The sequence below is a fragment of the Camelus dromedarius genome, chromosome 3 (assembly GCF_036321535.1).
Source record: "Camelus dromedarius isolate mCamDro1 chromosome 3, mCamDro1.pat, whole genome shotgun sequence".
Classification (NCBI taxonomy): domain Eukaryota; kingdom Metazoa; phylum Chordata; class Mammalia; order Artiodactyla; family Camelidae; genus Camelus; species Camelus dromedarius.
This window is the reverse complement of record NC_087438.1, coordinates 51,991,157-52,007,717: the sequence shown is the minus strand read 5'-3', so window position 1 is coordinate 52,007,717 and position 16,561 is coordinate 51,991,157. Positions and strand designations below refer to the sequence as shown.

Below are 16,561 nucleotides of genomic sequence, written 5' to 3'. Positions count from 1 at the left end.
AGTTTCTTGGATCTGCATTCAACACTACTAAATATTAACTGTACTCCAAAAAAAAACTTTTTGGGGAGCAATATCAGCAAAAGAACAGTTTACAGTCAGAATTTTTCAGAATCACCATCATCTCTATTATAATTACTGTTAAAGCCATGGGACCAAAATACAATCATGTGCAAATATTAGTTTTGTCATACAGCATTTGTGAGACGTACCTCACCTACACTAGCAGCCTCCCATTGTACCTACCTGAGAGCTTTCACTGGCCATAGGAGACATCCAACCTAGACAAAAGGTTTTCAGATACCCAAGAGTGTTCATCCATAGCACCCTGACACTCTACCCTAAAGAAGACTGTCTTCAAAAACAATCACAGATGTGTTTTAAGGGATAGTTCGAACCCTGATAAGATTAACAAATTGGTAACTCAGTTGCACCAGCTTGGACTAAAAGGACAGACATTTCAAATTGAAAAGAGATTTCTGGGCTCCCAATTTTCAATGGGAAGGAAGTAGACTGAAAATACAACTCAGTTACAAACTGGGGTAATTTATAGAAAAGGAAGACTTCTCAGGGGGTGGAGCCAAAAACAGAAGAAAATAAAATATTAAAGACTTTGAAGGTAGTAGAATTGGGTCTTGGTCAAGGAACACTCGTTGCCCGCAAAGCAAGGGATCCTGACTAATAAGCCTGGCTGGATTTCAGAGGTTTGCTATATGGTACAGAAACTGCTACACACCTCCCACACCTCTCTTATTTGGATGGAAGTTCTAATGAGGTTATCCTGTACCTGTCTTACCATTTTATGCTGAGTTAATCTTTTCAATTCCTAGACCTATATCAAGAGAGACACAGCTCCTTCCATCAAGTGAAGTCGAATCCTCCTCACTCCTTTTTCTAATCTGGGCTGGTTTTGTGGCTTGTTTTGACTAACAGAAAGTAGCAAAAGTGAAATGACTCAAGAAGCCTTGCGGCTTTCACTCTTGTCCTCTTGGAGCACTGCTGCCATCAGGTAAAAAGCCCAGGCTATTCCTAGAAGAAAGGCCACATGAAAGAACCAATTGCTGCCCCTACCAACAGCCCCACGTAATTGCCAGATATTTGAGGCTAACTTAAACCACCCAGCACTACCCAGTCAAACTGCTAGATGTTTGAAGCCACATGAGTTGACTCCAGACAGTAACATTTAAAAGCAAACTGCCCAGCTAAATCTAGCTCAAATAGCAGAATACTGAGAAAATAATTGTTGTTTTAAGCCACTACATTTTGGGATTACAGTCGTCCCTTGGTAGAAGCAGGGGATTGGTGCCAGCAGCCCTCTCGGATACCAAAATCTGCAGATGCTCTAGTCCCTTATATAAACTGGTGTAGTGCCCTCCGTATCTGTGGATTTTACATATATTTGTACATAGCAATAGATAACTAAGACAGATGTAAATAAAATAATGATGCATCTCAATTTGATGAAATAAAACCAGTAGCTCGATAAGCACCTTTAAGAAAAAACAACCTGAGGAAGAGTAGAAATTCATGCAATTGACATGAACATAAAATACCATAGACCATAAATTACTACCTCTGTGTTCTAGATGGATGCTGAAAGATAGTTTGCATCCTTTCCTAGCGCTATCCAACCTCCAGTCTTAAATTTCAAATGGGTAAGGGATGAGTGATGTCTATTTACTGTAAATGAAAACAAAATGGATAAAATCCTTGAATTATGGGCCTCTTTTTAATGACAAAGTCTTCAACATTCAACTTCAAATAAACTTTTAGAATACCACTGATATTACCACAACTAAAAAAATAATATAAATGAGGACACTGAATGAAGGCCATTTTAACAAGATTATTTCAATAAAGTAGAATTAATTTTTGAGGCCAAAATAAAATGGACAATGTACTCAATTTTAATATAGCGGGTTTTTTTATTAGGAAGGAAATGTGTGTTAACAAATCACTCGAACTCACGCAACCTGGGTCTAGTCTGGCAGAGTGAGCTAGGACAAAGCACTTAATTCTTTTTCACTTTGATTCCTCAACAATGATCCACCTAACAGCTACTACTAGCACTCTAGAAGATTCAAAGAGAACATGAGCTTCACCTAATTAATAAGCTAAGAATAATGTGGTTAGCTATAATTACAGTTTCTTGAATTATTATTAATACTATTTATTATTATCTAATTAAAGCCACCATGCACTGAGCACTTATACATACGCTAAATCTATGTTCCCCTAAAGATTAACAATCCTATGGAGAAGGTATTATTACTCTATTTTACATAATAGTAAACTGAGTTATAGAAAGGCTAAGTAACTTTCCAAGGTCTCACAGCTGGTCAGTGACAAAGCCAAAATCAAATGCAGGTTTGTTGTTTTAAAGTCTTGGTCCACAACTTTCAAATATGAGACGAGTGTCTGAAGTCCAAGTTCCAAATACAAAACAAGAATTTTACTGTCAGAAATGTAAATGGAGGCATATACTGGGCCATCCGAAATGAACCACGAATCAGGTGATCTAACTTCTAATGTAAATTCTACACTACCTACAGCTGTATGTAAGACAATGGGCAAGTTAGCAAATTAGCTAGCAATGGAAATCAGTTTTTAATCAAGAAGAAATTAGGATGGTCGCCAAATGTGAAATACATATTTGAAAACATGAACTTTACTTTTAAATATTGGAACATTTTAAATATTGAAAATAAGAACAGATTTGAAAAGAAGGATAATGATAAGATAACACAAAGATGAATTAGAAACTGTTTTTATTTAAGTAGAGAGGACCAGAAATGCTATTTCAAAAATCGCATTTACATAGAAGGAAACCAATAGTAGAAAGAACAGTCTACAAATGTAAATCTTTACTTTGAGAAGAGGAAAGGGAGCTGAACTTAAATGGAAAGATAAAAGGTCAGATACGCCGTGCGGAGAGTCGCCGAAAATAGGGAAAGCTCATAAACAGGAAACGTGTACAACCAAGACTTCTTTAGGCCTAAATTATCCATCCTTTGAAGCATTTTATGAACCTAAATAATCACTGTCCTCTGAGTGCATCCACTTATAAAGAACAAAAAAGGTTTATAATTTTATGCTACAATGAATGAGTATTTAAACCTACTTTTGGGTTTAGAATTACTACAGCAACCTTATATGCAGAAGTGTCACGGCAACATTAGATGTCACAAAACAGCAGTTATGTCTTGCTCTTACAAGAGAACCAGATATAAAAAATGATCCAGGAAATGGAATGACCAAATAGAAAATAGCCAAACTGTCAGATGCTGAATAAAACAGCATCAATGAATTACCTGAATTAACTTATAAGTTCTTAATGCTACACCTTCAAAATATTCTAAAATAACACCTATCTGGCAAGTTATGAAATGTCTCTTTAGAATGTCTATGATTTAAGAATCATCTAATTCTCCACAAGATGGAATGATGGAATATTAAATACTAAACTTCTGGGGGGAAAAAAAATTCTCCAAGTACAATCATCTCATCTTTAAAGTTTCAGGCCAGTTGTATGGAATTTTCTTAAGTGACATTAGAGGCAAAGGAATAGCTGACTGAGTCTATTCATTTCTACAGTCAGTCAAGCTGTCAGTAACAACCAGAATCATTTCATTAACATAACCCTCCAAGAAATATCAGAAGAGGGATACTTTTCCTCTTCCAGGATTCTTAATAAGAGAGAAAACCAGGAGTAAAAAAGAAGAGATGTAAACTCAACAAGCCAGGAGTGAAATTTGTGTGACCACAAATTACGTATCCAGGGGAATATCCAGAGGAAATTAAACAACCAACTTCAACCAACAGTCGGATACAAACGACACGTGCAAAGCAACTGAGCTCATTAAGAAACCCGGAGTGGTACTTTTAAAAAAGTATTTATATGTTGTATTAATTTAAGCGCAGATAATGAATATCTCAGCCGCCTTCGTTTGCCCATTTCTATGCCAAGACCTTTCGAAGCTGGGTTGATAAAGGTCGCCTCCAAGAAGGAAAGGCGCTCATGTGGAAAATGGTATCCTCATACAGCCCAGAGAACCGCGGACGCACCAGGAGCTTGGAAAATATCCCGTCGCTTACATTGCTAATAGCAGTTAGGTAGGAAAATGATCGTCCACGTGCACTATTGTTTTCCAGGTGTGTTCACTTATATTTAACTTATGCTTTGATATCACTACCTTCAATCACAGACAAATGGTGGGGAGGAGGGATGGCAGCGCCGCTGGTGGTATCTGGGTGCAACACAAGTTTAAAAAACAAAAACACCACCTTTTTTTTTTTTAATTGCAGCGTACTGGGGGCCCTCACCTCTCCTCTGTACCTCTGCCATCACCCCCGCGCGGCTCTCCGCTGCCGCCGCCGCCTCGGGTCCCCATAACAACCCCCCCCCGGCAGGGTGAGCCCCCCTTCGCCGCGTCCCGGTCCGCGTCCCGGCCCGGCCCGCCACACTTGCCAGACAGGTGACAACTCCACCTTCTCGGGGCTCTCACTCTCCCCGCTCCCGAGAGGCGGGCCGGGAACCCCCAGCCCCGGGCCAGGGCACGACCCTCTCCAGTCAGGGACTTGGCGAAAGGCGGCCGGGGAGCTGAGGAGGTTCCACTCCGACCTCCAAACGAGTGACGCGGGGGCCGAGGCGCGACCCCCAAAAGGAGTGCGGCGGCCCCGACCTCTGTCTAGGCGGCTGAGGGGGGCCGAGTGGCGGGCGCAGTGGGCGCGAAGGAACTTGTCCGTTTAAACAAACAACGACGCACCACGGCAGCGGGAGATACCGGGGACCACGCTCACCTTGAAGGGGTTGTTGAGATCCGGGTCGGCAAACGGGTTACTGTCAAAATCCGACATCTCGCCCTCGGCGTCACCCACCCGACCCAGGCGCAGAGAGAGAGACGAGGCGAGGCCGCCGCCCCCCTGCGCGCTCACGTCGCCGCCGCCGCCGCCGAACAGATCCGGGTGCCGCTCGCGAGGCCACCCAGCCAGCCGTGCCACTGAGCATGCCCGGTGCGCCGGGCTCCCGGCCGCCCGCGCCGCTCTTGGTTCGCCGCCCCGTTCCTTCGCGCCGGGATCCAGCGTTCCGGGCTTTGGCTACGACCGAGTAGGAACTAGGGGCGGAGGGAGCTGGGAGCAGAGAGCGGCGGTGAGGCCCGACCGAGATTCTGCATCTAGACGGAACGAGTTGTCTAATCGACTTAAAGGCGGCCGGCCCCTTTTTGGCTGAGCGTAGTCTAGGGAAGAGGTGGCACTTTGTGGGCAACAAAGACGTAGGCTGACCCCACTGCCCCAGGTTGGGAATGCAGCTTGGGACGCAGGCTGCACACCTAGGAAAGGAATGGCTGCTTAACCCGGCGGAGAGGCGCGGGAAACTGGAGAAGCTCCTCACGAGTCTCCAAAGATCACGCCCGCGAGGCCTTATCCTAGCTAATGAATTTGGCACACCTGGGAATCCCAGCTTCCCGTCTTCCGGTTTTTCAGACTCTAGGTAGCTGCTAAATCCCGGAAACCAGCATTGGCGTTGCGGATCCCGACTGGCTCCACGTAGGTTTGGGGAAAAGAGATTCTGTATCAGTGTCCAGCCGTTGCCATCATCCTCCAGAATCTGCAAAATGGCTACTTCCCCGGAAATGATCGCAGAGGGTGCACAGGTGCAGAGATCAAGACCCTTAAGTTAATGCTAGTGGATGACGGAAAGATGCTATTTTTGTTTTCTTTCTAACATTTAGGAGCAAAATACACACCTCTGATTTTTTCCTATTCACTACCCAACACCAGAGATGACCAAAAATGAGTATGTGTAAGGAACTTATTTGTACCTCTCATTGCCCCACCCCTGAACTCAGTTAGAGGGCATCTCTTTCCTCCCTCTCTTCCTCTTGCTCTAACGGCAAAACACTTAGCAGATAAAACTACAAAAAGCCAGAATTATTTTCACTTGGTAGGTCTAATTCACTCAGAATTGGAAGGAACTAGAGTTAGTCTTGGCCTTTTTGCATTATACAAAGTCACCTGGGAATAGTTTCTCCTCACTGTGAAAACACTAGCTACAGATGATAGACAAAAAACCACATTTGCTGTAATCTCTCTTTGAGGGGTTCCAGAATGGAATATATGACAAAGAAGCTGCTTCTAGGCAGCTGACTCGGAGTGTCAACTAATAAGACACAGCACGCGGGAATAATCATGGCAGAGCTGCAAGACTGGGGATGTGAAAAAGAGCAATCTATTGTGCTCACCCTCCTATCCTCACCAGCTGCCAGGAATCTAGTTTATAGCTCAGAGCTCAAAACGTGGCAGGTTCAAATCCCACTTCTGATACTACTTGTGCTACCCACTTCACCTCTCTAAGTCTGTAACGGGTTTTTTAAGAATTAAATAAGATACAGAAAAGTGTCTTGGATGTATTTAGTGCCTAACAAATAGCGTTGAATGTTCAAAAGTGCCAAGGGGGCGCAGTCCGTTGTTCTTAGGTGTTTTTCTTCATCTCTTCTGAGCTTGATTGCCTGATGGGTTTCTCTCACCACTTTGGCCCTGACTCCCTCCACCTGTCCTCCAAATGGCTCAAAATAATCAGCTTCTATTTATTATGCATCTACTAGGTTCCAAGACAATGAGGATCAGCTGAGCCTGCATTGCAGGATGGAAAGTTCCCACTATGCTGTTTTTGGCTAATGATATTAGCACTTAATGCAAAGATTTACATACTTCACTGTTACAGAATCACTTGGAATATTTGTAAGGATGCAGACACCCACTTCTCCATATCTCCTAACCCTGAGATTTGGCTTTACAGGATCTAAGGTAGGGGGCCCTGGACTTGCATTTTTAATTTTATTTTAAAATGTCTTTATATAGGAATACATTCTTTTATATAAATGCATTAATGGATTCATAGCATATACTATGCTACGAATAGCTTTAAAAAGGTTTAAACCTTTAAAAAAAATTTTTTTGTTTTCTTTTCTCACTTCACTTAACCTAGTACGTTCCTTTCAATATTACAATATTGTATACATACAAGCACATAATACGTCTCACACAAATGTATACAAACATATAATACATATTCATACAGACATGCTTTTATATAATCATACAGAGTTTTGGCATTGTCTTGAAAAACGGGATCATACTTTTTTTTCCTGCAACTTGTTTTTCTCACTCAGTGGCGAAGTTTCTCAGTGAGATGTGCATTGGCAAAGAGACAGTCTAAGGTTTCTTACCCTAGTACACCACATAAATACTATCACTTTTTATGTGTAGCATGACTATAAAGGTGAAAAAGATTGGGAAGTATAACCTAATGGAAATCTCTCTGAATCAACGGCTATGTGTCTAATTTTCTTTTTAACAGTTACAAAATCAGTATAGTTAAAGGACCCCAGGTGATTCTGATAGAGGTGATGTGCTGACCACACCTCAAGAACACTGATATAAGGACATGCAGACACACGGTCCACAGGTGAGCTTGTTAATTACCTTTCATGAAACTTGGAATTACAGGACACAAGAACTGAAAGGACCTTTAGCCTCTCTCATGACCAAAGAAGAAACTGAATTTGGACAGTTTATGTCATTTGCCTCAGTCACAAAGGAAGTGGTTAGAGGAACTAAGAACAGAACTCGGGTCTCTTAACTCACATTTCAGACATTAAATTGATAGGTTTGGTTGGTAATATTTCATATAGGAAGAAGAAATGCTATGTACAAGGTAGAGAGAGTGCATTACAGAAGGCTTCATCTGTTGGAGTAGTTCATTTTCTAGGAGCTGCCTCCTAAATTTCATAAAAGAATGAAGAATCAAAACCAGTTTCTAGACCCAGCTCTACCATAAACCAGCTGTGTGTCCTTGATCATAGCAGTTCACCTCTCTGAATTCCACACTAGTCAATCAACAAGTATCTGTTGAGCACCTACCAAGTGGTGAAAAATGTCTTTGATGTTGGAGATGAAGCAGTGAACAAGCTGTAAGGGGAGGGTCTGTTCCCAAGAAACTTCCTAGAAAGCCCAGGACATGGCTAAATGATATCTCGGGTACTTTAAACAGCTTTAACATTCTATTAATCTGTGCCAGTGGCTCAGCCCTCCCTAATTCTGTTTCTTCCTTACCTTAGGGTCTGCCTCACCATCATCATGCTGCTTCTCCCTCCATCTTACTAATTTGTGAATCTGTTGGGCCAGGGCTGTCGTTTGAATTCCATGTTTTCTATACTGGCTAGCTTATGGCTGTTAAGTGTTAAGAAAATGTCAAGTTAGAAATTTACATTTCCTTGGGGGAAGTGTATTGCTCAAGTGTTAGAGCGCATGCTTAGCATGCACGAGGTCCTGGGTTCAATTCCCAATACCTCCATCGAAAAACTAAATAAATAAATAAATGAAACTGATTACCTCCCCCCTGCAAAAAAAAAAAAAAGAAAAAAAAGAAAGAAAAGAAATTTACATTTCTTATTTCAAAAGTGTCATTGGACTCTGGGTTCATTAATGGGTTACTAAAATTGAAATCCATCATCTCTCACAGTGGACTCAGTCTCCAGCTATGCTGCTGCTGATACCCACCACACACTAACAGAAGCATAAGTGGCCCTCTGTTCTGCCACTGGCTACACTTCCAGGAGGGATCTGAGGAGATAAAGGCACCATATGGTAGGCCAAATAATGGTCCTCCAAAGATGTTCACACTCTAATCCCTGGTACCTGTGAATGTGTCACCTTACATGGCAAAAGGGACTTTGTAGATATGATGAAGACTAAGAACTTTGAGGTGGGAGAGTATCCTGCATTATCCAGATGAGCCCAGTGGAATCATGTGAGCCCTTAAAAGTGGAAGGGAAGGCAGAAGAGTTGCTGGGTTTGAATACAGAGGAAGGGGTTCAGGAGCCAAGGCATGAGAGTGACTTTTAGAAACTGGGAATAACCCCCAACCTGACAGCCAACAAGGAAATGGAAGCATAAGTCCTAAAGCCATGAGGATACATTCTGCCAACAGCCTAAACAAGCAAAGAAACAATTCTCCCTGAGAGTCCAAAAAGTAACCCAGCCCTGTTGGCAACTTGATTATAGCCCTTGAGACCCATAGACAGATTCATATCACTACCCATTATCTAGCCCAACCAGCTGCCACTAAAGTAATCACCTTTTCCCATGTGATTATATGCTGTTCAAGAGGCAGAATGGTCTGAGTAGCCTTTGGATCATTACATCATAGTGGCATTCTTTTATAATTGATTGGATAGAAGTATTGTGTAGTATGGGAACACAATAAACTTACCAAAAATAAATGTACGTTTTGAGTCTCAGTTTATCTATGACTATACATGCACATAGAGTCCCTGCTGCCAAGAATGTCCTCCTCCCACTCCATTCTCACTTGTCAAGTCCAATCAACCCTTCATGGCCAATTTTGAATAATGAAATCCTTACTGGCAATCCCTAATCCAAACTTGTGTCAGCTTTCCCATAGTATCTAAAATAATTCTGTATCTCTGTTATAGAATTCACAATATACCATCACCTATGGGTATAAAGTTATTAGCACATTTCCAGCATATATGGTAATTCTCAATATTTGGAGTGAATGAATGTATGTGTCTCTGTCCATGATGTGAGCTCCTGAAGGCAGGGAGAAATTTTCATCTTTATATTATTTACAGAGCCTAGCACGGCATCTTGCTCAAAGAAGGTATTCAAGAAATAGTTGTGTTTACAGTTAAGATTCCTTAGCTTAAAAAAGAGATTGCCACTTAACATCTTTGGTCAGAGTAAGCCCAAATATAAAATTAAGAGTAAGCATTTTAGCGGTCAATACAAGCAGAATTGTGCAGCTACTGTGATAAAATCTTCTGGACTGAAAATCTGAATTCTAAACGATGACTTCATAGGAAGACCATGGAAGCATTTCAAATGGTAGAGCCAATGAGATGCAAAAACTAACTGTAGAGCTCGTTTTATTACCTAGAACAGTCTGCATAAGAACATTAGGTGAAATTATCCTCATTTTGCAAGACAGAAAGACATTTTTGCACATATATATACATTAGGTACACACACAACATATATATATATATAACTAAATATCAAGGAGGCATTTACCAGTGATCATATTTAAAATACTTTTTAAAAAAGTAAAATCGTATTATAGTAAAATATATAAATTATGTAGTAAATTATGGTATATAGTATATAATGTATGGTGTGGTAAAGTATGGTATATAATGGATATGGTATATAATATATGTATATAATATATAATAGTATATGATTTATAATGTATATGATATATATGGTATATAATATATAGTATATAGTAAATTATATAGTAGTAAGAAAGTATATAAACATAGCAATATATATAGTTATATATAGCAGTATATGGTAATATATAAATATAGCAAAACAGTAAAATAAGTATTACGTCCTGTGACTACTTTGGATATTCAATCTGTTCCTGTGTGAATAGATAAAAAGAAGACTACTGTTATTTTTATCTAAGTACATTTTCAGAGAACTGATTTTGTTTTTTTCATGAACCATGAATTATATAATCATACTTGATATTACCTAATGTCTATACAATTTCATGAAAGGCCTCAAAGTAAGGACAGTTTGTAATTCTTAGATTGCAAATTAGGCTTAAATTTTCAGGAAACTCCTGAAAGAAAGGAAATAATCACAGCAATCTAATCCATTTTCTGATCTCCTGAAAGAAATACCCCAAATCTTTTTTAGGTCTTTAAGGAAAGAAAGGTTGCTTTCAGGTTCTCCCTTTACTTTAATGCTGAGAATTTTTTTTAAAGAAATCTCTTCTCTTCCTTACCTCATGAGAGGAGAAGGTAGAGATAGCCAAAAAGTCTTGAAGGCCTGGCATATGTCAGGCACTGAGATGCTGGAGGCTCAACAGATGTTTTCTCATATGCAACATACTTCCCGGATGTATTATCATCTCATACAAATGAGAAAACGGAAACTCAGAGAAGTGAGGTGAATCTGAAAGATATTTTAAGAATCATTTTGAGAAATAGAGGCCTCATATCTGGGGGTTTGTATTGTTTGTCCTGGCATTCTACATTAGGCTTTATTCTGTTGCCTGTATGGAGAAATCCATGTTGATTTTTCTAAAGAAGTAGCATAATCTTGTTGGTTTATTAAGCATGCCTTTGTAATTCATGCTTCCCCAGTGTCTATCAAATGACTGGAGCAAAAGTGACAGAAATGTGGATAACCATATTCATTGTCTCTGTCTGAGAGCCCGAGCTCTCACTCCACCCCCACTGAATGATTTCCTCCGTCTGACCAGTCCAAGGATGGTGCAGCTGCCACAGTTGGCTTCCCCCCATTTGTGGCCTCAGGAACTTTGATGGTTCTGTCTGCCTCTTGGCATGGTTTTAGGCTCTAGAGCTGAGAGATGACAATGTTCCTTCCATTAACACCAGTGTCCACCTGCTCAAATCTCATACTCTCTAGAGGTCTTAGCCAAGGCTCTGAGTTCTTCTGATACAACTTCCACAGAGAGGTTCTCATGATTTCAGGTGGTTTTTTTTTTTTTTTTTTCGACTATGATCTGATGAATCACAGTATTTCCTTTTGACCCTCTCTAAATTTTCACAGCCCCTCTCTCATGAAACCTGGCACACATTCTCCTGGGAACTTGGTTACAAGACAATAGAAAGCCACCACAAGGCATTGCAAGCAAACTGTTATTTGATCCCTGACCACAACCATAACCCCTGGACCAACCCTGGGTATCCTGACATTCTCCTACCTTGAAGCAACCTCCCTGGTCAAGGGTTGATTTCAAAGGTCAAAGCATAGAACTGTTCCTATTCTTAGTTCTAAAAGCTGCTTAGTCTGAGAACTGGGCATTAGCTCCAACTTGTCTCATCATTCACTCTTCCAGAAGGTCCAGAAGGGCTCAGGCAAGTATAACTCATGCAAATAATTAGAGATATGCAAAGTAGTCTCTATTACATCATCCCAGGACTGTTTATCTCATATTGACCTATAAGTAAAGAAATTGGAGAGCCTTATCTTTCAACTGTCAATCTCTAATTTCTCCCTTTCTTTGGCTCCTGTGATAGTCCTTCCTGGCAAGTCCTACTCAGAGAATTAGTTGCTCAACCCTCTGTAGAACAAGAGCACTCTGTTTATATCTCCATCATCTATAGATATGATTACTTTGTATTGGTAATATAAGAACTGGGTTCTGCCAAAAGCAGGATCTTGGGTGAAAGGGAGAAGGAACTTGGGTATGAGTAGTTTATTTGGGTGGTATTCCCAGGAAGCCAGAGTGAGGGAGAGGGAAGAATGAGTCAGATAAAGAGAGAAAGCCAATAAAGGAGGGATTAAGAAGTTTGCAAGTGTGGGTATTGGTTGGGATTTTCTCAGGGGCATTCATCATATACACACACACATACACACACACTCACACACAATGCCAGTAGAGTAGCTTCAGGGAAATCCCTGAGGCAATAAAGCTGAGAAACTCAGTGGACACTAGTAATGACAAGCCATCAACATTCATGGTTACTGACTACCATAGCTCAAGCCAGAAGTGGCCAAAAAATGTGATCTGGGGCATCAACCATGTCTATCATACATTTTGATGTATCTCTGTCCCCCTTTAGATTATATATCCCTCAGGGGGAGGGTATAGCTTAGTGACAGAGTACATGCTTACTATGCATGAGGTCCTGGGTTCAATCCTCAGTACCTCCATTTAAATAAATAAGTAAGTAAATAAATAAATAAATAAATAAATAAATACCCCCCCCCAAAAAAACTAAAAAATCAATCAATTAATTAAAACCAATTCTAAAAAAGATTATATATTCCTCTGGGGTACACACTATACCTTGATCATTTTCACATCCTTGATACTCAGGACAGCAACCAGCATAATATGAAATTAAATGATTGCATGGATGGATGGATGGGTGGATGGATTAGTGGATGGATGGATGGATGGATGGATGGATGGATGGATGGATGGATGGATGGAATTAAGAAATTCCTTTCACATCAGATTTGCACTCACCTAACAGCTTTTCTAACCTTTTTTAAAAATTACTTTCTTTGTTAATAGTAGTTTTTGCTATACCTTCTAAATCTTTGCCATAAATGCTACATTTTACCATAGTACATAAAATCTGTAGTAAAAGTTTCTAAAAAGATTTTAAGAACAATGAAATTTCCATTTAAAAATTTTTAAATTTATTTGCCTTCCTTTGCCTGCATTGTCATCCACTTTTCCCCATAAAGAGCACAGGAAAAAGAGTGATCATAAAATAAGAACAGAAAATAACTACTTTGTCAGGCAAGGTTCCAAAGAAATTAATCACATTTTCACAAGAGTATTGGACTAGTTTCCTGATTAAATTGTAGTTTGGTACACAAATGAATTTGAAAAATAAACTCAATGGAGATTTAGTGATGTGAGATTTAAAAATTAATGTTAACACAAGAATAATCAGTCCAATAATTTCTAAATCAATGGAGTGAGGGTCCCAGAGCATTCGCTCAAGTTGAGAAGTTGAAAATTCAGACAAGTCTAAACGTGTCAGGGTAGCCTGTAGACAGGCTCTCCAGAGCACGACTTTAAGAGGATCGAGGAGCATCATGGGAAAGACAGTGGGAGATGCTGACAGCCAGCCTCTAAGCCTGAGGCCCTGAAGCCACTGGGGAGCAGAAACTCCTCCTTTAGCCTCTGACAGGCAATGTGCTTGGTGGGGAAAGAATTCTGCCCCAGAGGAGGGGATGGGAGATCCCAGGCTTGTTCTGTGAACAGGGCTGAGGTCTGAGAAAGAGGACAATTCTGGGTGCAGCGGGAGATTCATCACTCGATTGCCTTCCCATCCAGCCCTCGGAAACTCATGCCAAATTCCTAGGGAGAGAAAAGCTGTAATAGAGAGGAAGCTAAATAAAGAGCTATTATCGCTAGAAGCACAGCAAGATACTGAGAACAGATTGCTCTGTGTCACGTGAGGGAAGAAACAACCTCACTTCAGAACAAAGAACCTTGACAATACTGGGAAAGTGGAGAGAAGGGGTTAGGCTGAGCAACAGGGGGTAAATAAATGTCACGCACTTCCATGCAGAAGAAGAGGGAGGTCATGATGAAATGACCTGCAGAGAGAAGTAGAAACATCAAGAGGAGAGGGCGGAGGCAGAGCTGAGACTCAAACCACACTTCCTGCCTTCTGGTGGGGCAGAATCATAAAGGACTCCTCTCATCCTCGAACCTTGTGACTGCCCACCTCAGGCTAAACCACACTGATTGAGACAATCTCTTCTTACTAGACAACGCTGGTTTTTGTTCCTTTATGTGGAAAGTTTCTGAAAATTCGACTTGATTAAACATACAAATGAGACACAGTATTAAATAGTTCTAAATATTTGTCAAAGTAAAGAAATATATAAATAAGAAAGCTTATTTCAATTGATTATTAAACTTAATTCATATGTAAATACATGTGTTTTATTATATAAGCAATTGAAAAGTATTAGAAGAAAGGTTCTAGATTACCCTATGTCTTGAAATGATTTGGAAAAAAATTTTTTTTGAAGTGACATTTTACACTTAGCCCACCAAACAAACAAGGAAATAAAACCATTTGAGAAAAATATAGAAAAATAATTCAAATGATTGAATCAATAATGCTAAGTCCACACAAAGATTATTATATAACCTTCAAAATGATGGTTTTTAAAAATGTGTAATAACATGGAAAAACAAGTATAATAGTGAATAGGGGAAAGGTAAGATATATTGAATATTGTATATAAAGAGTAGAGATACAACTTCATTTTAAAAACCTAAAATTAGAAAAGAAAGTAGATGAGACAACGGACTATTTTTCTTTTTCTACAATGCTTTTCATTTATTTAATGACCATCCATTATGTTAACAACCTAAAAATAAGTTCAGGAGAAAAAATATTTCTTAGTTTTGATTTAAACGATGTGAGTAAAAAACCCCAAATCTTCACAGAGCTTAGATTTGAAAAAAAGTTAACTTTACAGATCTAGATAAACTGTTTTGAATTAAATAATTCTGTACCTTAGCTTGTAAATCACCTTTTTTCTCCTACATGGTCTGGAACAGGTATGTGAAAGATTAGAGAACTTGTGTGCCTGGCAGTTGCCTTGCTGAAAGGAGGCCCTCAGTAAACATTTATTGATGGCATGGTAGGTCCCTACTATGCTCTTTCCTAAAATTTAATCACCCTACTCAGTGCAAAACAAAACAAAACAATGTTTAGAGGTTTAAATCCAGCTTTAGAAAGGAGACTCCCTACATATCATCCTTTTTCTTGCCAGTGTTATTTGCCTCTGAATGTCTTAGGACCAAATATTGATATTGGCATTAATTATATTTTAAATTTGTAATTAATTTATTTTTGATCAGCAGGCACAAGAATGCTTCTGGAAAGTGATCTATGTCATAACTACTAGGATTGTTGTTTAGGGTGCAAGCTGGCCATACCAGAAAGACCATGTGATTTAAGTCATATGGTATCAGTTGACCCAGAGACCGAGTTCAACCATAGAAGTGAGAAATTGATCAGTTATGCCTATGGAATGAAGCTCCAATAAAACTCTGGACACCAAGGCTCAGGTGATCTTCCCTGGTGATACTCCCTGCATATTGTCAGACATCAATGCTGGGAGGTTAATGGGTCCTCACTCCATGGGAAAGGACAACAAAAGCTTTGCATTTGGAACTCTCTTTGCGTTTGTTTTGAAACTCCCAACTGTGGCATATGCATCTCTTCCTTTGGCTGGTATTAATCTGTATCATTTCCCTGTATTAAACCACATCATGAGTATAACAATATTCAGTAAATTCTGTGAATCCTTCTGGTGAATTATCAAACATGAGGGTGCTTTTAGGAACCTCTCAAACTTTCAGCAGTCTTGGGGACTGTGCCCTCAAACTCTGCAGTTTGACTGACTCTAGGCTTGAAGATAATATGTAAACAAATGTGTGGCTGATCTTGACCCTCAGGTTTGCCAGCCCTTGTTCTAGTTCATTAAAATATCTGTACAACATAAGTGTACCTATGATTTGCTGTGATGCATGTACAATGCATAGTTGTGTCCACACAAGTACAATATTCTACCAATCAGAATAGAATCTGTAACTTTAAAAATCTGCAGATATTTTGTCTATACACAGGGTAACTGAACTGCAATGCTTTTGTGACAAAACTGATGCTGAAAACAAAATAATACATGTATCTTAGTATGTGTGCTTCCCTCTTTGCTGCCCATCTCCAATTAATTTTTTTTTAATGTTTGTGCCTTTGAAGAACTATAATACTTTGTAAATCAAGCTAAGTTTCCCACAGTGCTATTGTAGTAAGCAAATAATCCCTTCAGCATGTGTTTAGGACTACTATGCAGTGTAATTGGAATCCTGACATGCAAAAAAAAAAAAAAAAAAACACACACACAGAAAACACTGGGTTATTAACAATCTTGAGTGTCCTAGAATTTTCCTGGGAAACAGGAACATTTTTGTACCTTTGGTCCATAAACAAAGAAATGCCAAACAACATCTGTT

At 39.7% G+C, this 16,561-nt stretch overlaps 1 protein-coding gene and 1 long non-coding RNA gene across 3 annotated transcripts in view; one reads left to right on the top strand and one right to left on the bottom strand.

Annotated features, from left to right (window-relative positions):
- Positions 1–5,563, bottom strand: part of SCAMP1 (secretory carrier membrane protein 1) — a 97,935-nt gene extending 92,372 nt beyond the window's left edge. Inside the window, exon 1 of one of the 2 annotated variants that reach the window (XM_064481822.1) lies at positions 5,446–5,563. Coding sequence is in view for 1 of the 2 variants with exons in the window: in XM_031447035.2 (XP_031302895.1) it covers positions 4,798–4,854 (57 nt within the window). In the remaining variant the exon portion in view is untranslated. Of the gene's footprint in view, positions 1–4,797; positions 4,957–5,445 lie in introns of those variants that run through there. The other variant, XM_031447035.2, reaches the window with a different exon arrangement.
- A 50-nt stretch (positions 5,564–5,613) lies between these two features.
- Positions 5,614–15,514, top strand: LOC135319853 (uncharacterized). Its single transcript, XR_010378792.1, has 4 exons — positions 5,614–5,800; positions 6,603–6,804; positions 7,358–7,465; positions 15,407–15,514. It is a non-coding gene; the product is annotated as an uncharacterized LOC135319853 (long non-coding RNA).
- The last annotated feature ends 1,047 nt before the right edge of the window (positions 15,515–16,561 follow it).